We start from the raw sequence: 7,500 nt of genomic DNA on the forward strand, positions 1-7,500 counted from the left end.
AAGTGGAGAAGAGAAGAGAAGAGAAGAGAAGAGAAGAGAAGAGAAGAGAAGAGAAGAGAAGAGAAGAGAAGAGAAGAGGAGAAAAGAGGAGAAAAGAGGAGAAAAGAGGAGAAAAGAGGAGAAAAGAGAAGAGAAGAGAAGAGAAGAGAGGAGAAGAGAAGAGAAGAGAAGAGAAGAGGAGAGGAGAGAAGAGAAGAGAAGAGAAGAGAAGAGAAGAGAAGAGAAGAGAAGAAGAGATGAAGAGAGGCGAGGAGAGGAGAGGCGAGGAGAGGAGAGGAGAGGAGAGGAGAGGAGAGAAGAGGAGGAGAGGAGAGGAGATGAGAGGAGAGGAGAGGAGAGGAGAGGAGAGGAGAGGAGAAGTGAGGAGGAGGAGGAGGAGGGTTTGTTTTGGTTGTGCTCCATGTGGGTCATGGTTGCTGGGGAACAGGTTGCCGAGCAGTCTGGAGCAGTCAGGAGCCGGCCGCCATTACCCAGCGCCTGCAGGGACACTGATCTACTTTTATTGAGACATGCTGTGTCCTACATCACTCTCTCTCACACACACACACACTATCATGACTGAACAAATTGTCAGCCCCCTACAAAATGCCTACATTGCCTACATGCCTACATTGATGTACATTTCACTTAACTAGGCCTACTGTTGCTTAAGCTATTGTTTTCCAGCCCTGTTTTACATGGATACATTTTCACTGCAAGCAGTGTACATTGCACTGCTAAAGTAATTGGCAAAAGACAAGAGATCTAGGCAAGCCTTATAAGGTCTGTGTATAAGTCAATTGCAAGATGGCAAAAAAGTTTCTCCAGAACTTTAATGCACACACATACAGATGAGCACAGGCGCGCACGCGCGCGCGCGCACGCACGCACGCACTCACACGCACATGCACACGCATATGCACACGCACACGCACACACACACACGTCATCATAAGCAGTGAATTATGGGACACCTTAATGGGGTCAGACGCGTCATCCATGACAGGAGTACCATGTCCCATGTCCCAATAAACAAACTGCATCAACAAACTGACTGGCGGGAGGAAGGAAGGGAGGAAGAGTGTGTGTGTGTGTGTGTGTGTGTGTGTGTGTGTGTGTGTGTGTGTGTGTGTGTGTGTGTGTGTGTGTGTGTGTGTGTGTGTGTGTGTGTGTGTGTGTGTGTGTGTGTGTGTGTGTGTGTGTGTGTGTGTGTGTGTGTGTGTGTGCATGCACATGTGAGTTATATATATGTTATTATATGGTTGTGACGTCATCTGTCGAATGCTCCATTCATTTCAACGGGGCTCCATTCATTTCAACGTTCGGACGTCTGTTATTTTTCGATAACGGACGGGTTGGTCTATAACAGACCGCTGTCAATGGCAACAAGACTTTTCACTGCTAAAGCGACTTTTCATCAAGACTCTAATCAGCTGCTGTGATAGACAGCACCCGTTGTCCTGGCTACCGCTGTCAATGGCAACAAGACGTTCACTGCTAAAGCCACTGGCTTGTATACAAGTCAGTGGCTAAAGCGAATGTTTCATATCACTCCGCAGGGGGTCCGGTCTTTGTCACTCTAATCAGCTGCTGTGATAGACAACACCTGTTGTCCTGGCTAGCCTAGGCCTACCTAGCTGTTGCCTAGCGGTGTTCAACAACGACACTGTTTTGTTTTGCGCAGCAACAATCTTAACATTAAATAGGTCTAAAGAAATGACCCCGCATGTGTGAATCATTTAAGTATATCCATATAATAAGCGGGTTAACTTTCGGCGAGTCGGTCGCTTTGTGGAATAGCAGCACTTCAGAGAGAACAAGACCCCTCCGCTCCGCGTCGGTGTCTAAAGATTCTCTCTGTCGTGCTGCTATTCCACGGTAGCGACCTTCTCGCCGAACGTTAACCCTTACTTATGTTTGTGCCATTGCTGTTCTATTAATATTACAACAAACTGTTGACGTTGACTTACAATGAACACACAAACACATAAATATTTAATTCTTTTTTTTCAAATATTTAAAACACGTTCACATAGCCCGCTGATGATGTATGGAAAAGTCTTTAATTAAGACACTCATCAGTAATTAAAACAAGCAAACAATCACAGCACACTAGTCTGATCTCTGATCTCTGTGGTGGTGTTGTCCCCATGCCTGTCTTGTATTCTTTATGTCTTCATATTGGCTGTAACAAGCTATGGTGATGGTGAAAACGAACTTCTCTTTGGCGATAATAAAAGCTTTCGATCTATTTATCTATCATATCTCTTCTTAGTCTTCTTAGCTGAAGAACAGCTCTTGCTAATGCTGTATGAGTTTCAAAACTGTACATCAAGAGCAGAGACATTCTTTGAACTTACCACAAATGTGGCCACAGGGTTTTATGCTCGCCTAAAAAGACAAACCCATCTTTGCTATACATTCTTGTCAGCATTGCTAGATCACCTGAGTACTAATTCAACAAAGTTGGCTGTTCTGATTTTGCACATTTACCATTTAAGTTGAAATATAACAGTCAATTGAAACCTAGTGGTTAGGGAGTTGGTCTTTCAATCTGGGGGTTGTAGGTTTGAATCCCACCTTACCTCTCCCTACACCTCCGCGTTGGTCCAAGAACCGTAACCAATAACATGAAATGTAATAACAGTAAGTCGCTTTGGATAAATGCGTCAGCTAAGTGTAATGTAGTGTGGCGTAATATGGGAGCGCCACGTCTCTCTTTTTAGTACACCACTCTGGTATCATTCATTTCACTAAAGGACAGTTAACGTCAAACAATTTCAGAGAAGTCAGGTCTATGGGGCATGGCATTATATGGGCAGTTTAATTTCCATATGTTTTTGCCAAATGTTTTCGTACATGGAGTGTGAAATCATTCCTCCGTTTGGAAATGTACCTTCACATATGCAGCTAAACTGGATAATACATTATAGATATCTATAGAAATACTGTCTGTTGTGTTATTGTAATTGCAATATCGGTTCCCCTTTTAACCGTGCAAGAGTGTAAAACAAAAAAAAGACTCAGAGGATCAAAAAATGTCTAAATGCACTCGCTTTAATTGGCCCGGCTAATTAACGATGCAGTTGTGGGAATCTTTGGCAAATATACGTTATTGAAGTGTTATTAATTCAGATGCAGGGCAACACTGAGGGGAGAGAGAATAATTGGGTTACTGGGAGATACAGACACACAAGAGAAGACGCAGAAATCAAGAGGAGAGAGAGAGAGGGGGAGAGGGAGAGAGAGAGAGAGAGAGAGAGAGGGAGAGAGAGAGAGAGAGAGAGAGAGAGAGAGAAGAGAGAGAGAGAGAGAGAGAGAGAGAGAGAGAGAGAGAGAGGAGAGAAGAGAGAGAGAGAGAGAGAGAGAGAGAGAGAGAGAGAGAGAGAGAGAGAGAGAGATTGGAAAGGGAATACAAATAGAGATTAAACAGAACAGCCAAACAAGAGAGAATGAGAATAAAAGAGGGAGAAGGCTTTGAAAGTTTGGATATGAGAAACTGGCTCTATTTGCTCATGAGCGAGCCAAGAGCGAGGGAGAGGGAAAAAGAGCAGAGAAAGAAATGAAAGTGGTGTGTGTGTGTGTGTGTGTGTGTGTGTGTGTGTGTGTGTGTGTGTGTGTGTGTGTGTGTGTGTGTGTGTGTGTGTGTGTGTGTGTGTGTGTGTGTGTGTGTGAGTGTGTGTGTGTGTGTGTGTGTGTGTGTGTGTGTGCGTGCGCGCGCACGTGCGTGCGTGCACATGCATGCTTGTATGTGTTTGAAGACACATGACCATGCACAAACATGCATTACTACACACACACACACACACACACACACACACACACACACACACACACACACACACACACACACACACACACACACACACACACACACACACACACACACACACTCACTCTTCTTTCCTTCCTCTGTGACCCGCTGCCCCTCTTGTCAGCTGCAGTGATGTCTCCTGCTCCGCTCTACCCCAGTGCTGACAAAATCAGATGGCAGCTAGGCACCCACGCTCTGGCCAACATGCTTCCTTTCTGACACTATCCATCTTTCTTCTTCTTTCTGTCTTTCTTTCTGTCTTTATTTCTTTCTTTCTCTCTTCCTCTCTGTTTCTTCTTATTTTTCTTTCTTTGTTCTTTCTTCCCCACCTTCCTTTCTTCCATTTTGTCTCTTAACTGTACATCTGTCTGTCTGTCTGTACTCTACTGTATTGTACTCTACTCTACTCTACTGTACTCTACTATACTCTACTCTACTCTATTCTACTCTACTCTACTCTACTCTACTCTACTGTATTCTACTCTAGTCTAGTGTGTTCTACTTTACTGTATTCTACTCTACTCTACTGTATTCTACTCTACCGTATTCTACTCTAGTCTAGTGTGTTCTACTTTACTGTATTCTAATCTACTCTACTCTACTGTATTCTACTCTACTGTATTCTACGCTACTCTACTATACTATACTCTACTACTCTACTCTACTCTCCTGCATTCTATACTCTACTGTATTCTACTCTACTCTCTGTGCTCTCAATCTCTAGTGTTCTCTATCTCTATCCTCTATGTTCGTACTGTTTGTGCTTGCATGTGCGTGTGTGCGTGCGTGTGCATGTGTTTACACACAATATACAATAATGTACAAGCCTGTATTGATTGATACAAGACGAACGTTTGTTAAACAATACATGCCTTGTTACTTGCCGCGTGTTACATGGGCATGCTAGCAAATCAAACACCAAACAAGGCCCTTTACAAGTAGAACAGGAATAAGCTTTCATTTGTTCTTCCAATCCTCTCTCTTTCCACTTCTTTCCACCTTTCCATACAATATGCACACCTCCTCTCCCTGCACCTCAGTTATTTTTTTTTTTCATTTTTTCTTTTTTTTTTTTCTTGTCCCTTTTCACTTATTCCCCACATCGTGTGTGTTCTTCCCCACATGATGTAGTGCGCAAATGGCTTTGATGGGGCTATTGCACATGAGTGGGTTTTTGCAATGAGTGCCATTTCTGATGCACTTTACCACACTATAATGCAGTATGAGGTCTGCAGAAGAATTGTCAACATCACAGGCTGGCACACACACAAACACACGCAAGCATGCATGTCATGATAAACGCACGCACGCACACGCACGCACGCACGCACGCACGCACACACAAACACACGCAGCAACAACAACAACACAAACATCAACAGACCTAAGCCAGAAAACTGAGACAAAACACGAGAGGCTAAAGACTAAACTGCCTCAAGCGCAACAAAATGAACAAAAACAATATGGCAACTAAGGCCGACACAAACATCAAATATCACATCAAACATCCGGCCCTCCAAAACATTCCCCCACAGACAAAACATCAACGCATCCAATCAGAAAGTCCAAATGGCCCTTCAATTTCATGCTTAGGATAAATGCACAGCCTCAGTGGTTACTGGCATAGAGTTCATCCAGGGAGCAAAAATATTGTCTCCTTTTAGTGTTCAACGGTAAATGCACACAGGCTCAATGGCTACTGGCACAGTGTACTGTACGTTCAAGGTAAAAAAAAAAAAAAACGTTTTCCCTATTTAGCTCACACACAAGAGTGACCTTGGTTTAGGTAAACAAACCCTCTTCAGCGAAGAGAATAAGACTGCCGACTTGAAAGAGTGTGCCTCTGGCCCTGACTCAAGGGGGAAGAGGAAGACGACGAAGAAGAAGGGCGAGAGGAAATAAGCGAACAAGACGGATGAAAGGAGAGAGACAGATCTACCTATCGAGCGTTTACTCACTAAGAAAACTAACTCCAGACATCAAACACCCTCCACCTTCTGCTTGCTCACCCAAGCAGATGGGGAGATGCAAGGAACAGATGTGACTGCTTTCTAATCTGCACACCACGATCCAGAGAATCATAGAACCACTCTGTCACCATCACGCCATCACATTCAGCCTTTTTCAGTAGGTGATTATACAACAGATAATAACATACAAAATGGCTTACACTAAGTATACAAATGTGGAGCTAATAATCGGATGGTATGTCGGATAAACTACTCCTCAGTTTGGTCAGGAGAATGGCCACATTACCAAGGTTCATCACTGTTCGGTTTGATTTCCATTGACTGCGAATGGCAATGGACTATTATTAACAATGAACAAGTTAAGCATTTTAAACCCCTGGATGTAGTTTGATGTTATGCTTGACATCAGCATCGGCTACAACATTGAAAATGTTTCTGTCACAATAAATCTAAGTCAAAACCAGTCTGATGTTGTGAAATGTGGCCCATGCGTAAGACAGTATGGCGAAATACCCAGGCCTATGATGACACCACACAGGCTAGGCAAACCCATAACCAACACCAACATCATCATCATCCATCTAACTTTGAAGAGATCACACATTCACACACTAACGAAACAACTTCAAAGTCTCAGGATATCAAAAACCCTTCAAATACCCTTCACCATGACCCACAACCAACAACATCATCACCATCCATTTATCTGTGAAGGGATCACACGTTTACACACTAGCAAAACAACTTCAAAGTCTCGGGATATCAAATAGGCCTATGCCTCACCACAACACCACAACAGCCCCTTGTATGACTGCCTGTGAAAATGTTTTTACAACAAACAACCTCTACCATAACACCAAATGTCCATCCACCTGTCTGTGAAAACATCCACCCCCCACATATGTTTACATCAAATAAACTCAACAACCCGCATCCATCCATCCATCCATCCATCCATCCATCCATCCATCCATCCATCCATCCATCCATCCATCTATCATATGTATCCACCTGTCATATGTATCTCTCAGCAACTGCTACATGATTCATTTATAAAACGATCAACTGACTAAATAAATAAATCATAGATTATTTAGGCTACTCACATGGTCTCATCGTTCTGGAACTCCAGCTTGCCCACGGCCTCCTCGTAGTCATCCCCTCCGCGGGCGGTGCCGTCGATGGTCCTGTAGGGCACGGCCACCAGGCCCCGGGCGCCCGACGTGCGCATCACCTTCACCTGCATGATGCCCACGCTCTCGCTGACGCGCGTGGCGTCGCTCTCAAACGTGAAGATGCCGGCGTGGTCGTCGTCGTAAATGGTGACGGTAGCCGTGTGGGCCTCGCCCAGCGCCGCTTGGTAGGTGGGCGCACCGGGGAGCTCCGACCCACTTACGCCAGGGGGGTGCCCGTCGGCCCAGCCCACGATGCGCGGGTTGCTGAGGCGCACGTAGAAGTACTCGTCCTCCTCGAAGATGTCATCGTCAATGATGCCCACCGTGACTTCTTTAACGGACTCACCGGGCTTAAAGAGTAGCGTGCCCTCGCAGAACTCGTAGTCCGAGCCGGCATTGGCAGTGCCGTCCTCGGTGCGGAAGTCCACCTGGAGAGGAATGCGATCACAAAAGTGAATTGTCGGTCCTCATTGTGATGTCACAAACACTCTGCGGAACACAGGTTCGATGGGTTGCAAGTATTAAGGGACAGTGACATGGCACACCAGACTTTAATACCTCA

At 44.8% G+C, this 7,500-nt stretch overlaps 1 protein-coding gene across 1 annotated transcript in view; it reads right to left on the reverse strand.

Moving 5' to 3' along the window:
* slc8a4b (solute carrier family 8 member 4b) overlaps window positions 1-7,500 on the reverse strand; it is a 177,686-nt gene that overhangs the window by 72,205 nt on the left and 97,981 nt on the right. Inside the window, exon 9 of the mRNA XM_063186250.1 lies at window positions 6,870-7,366. Coding sequence (XP_063042320.1) covers window positions 6,870-7,366 — 497 coding nt within the window. The remainder of the gene's footprint in view (window positions 1-6,869; window positions 7,367-7,500) is intronic.

Source organism: Engraulis encrasicolus, chromosome 21, assembly GCF_034702125.1.
Source record: "Engraulis encrasicolus isolate BLACKSEA-1 chromosome 21, IST_EnEncr_1.0, whole genome shotgun sequence".
Classification (NCBI taxonomy): domain Eukaryota; kingdom Metazoa; phylum Chordata; class Actinopteri; order Clupeiformes; family Engraulidae; genus Engraulis; species Engraulis encrasicolus.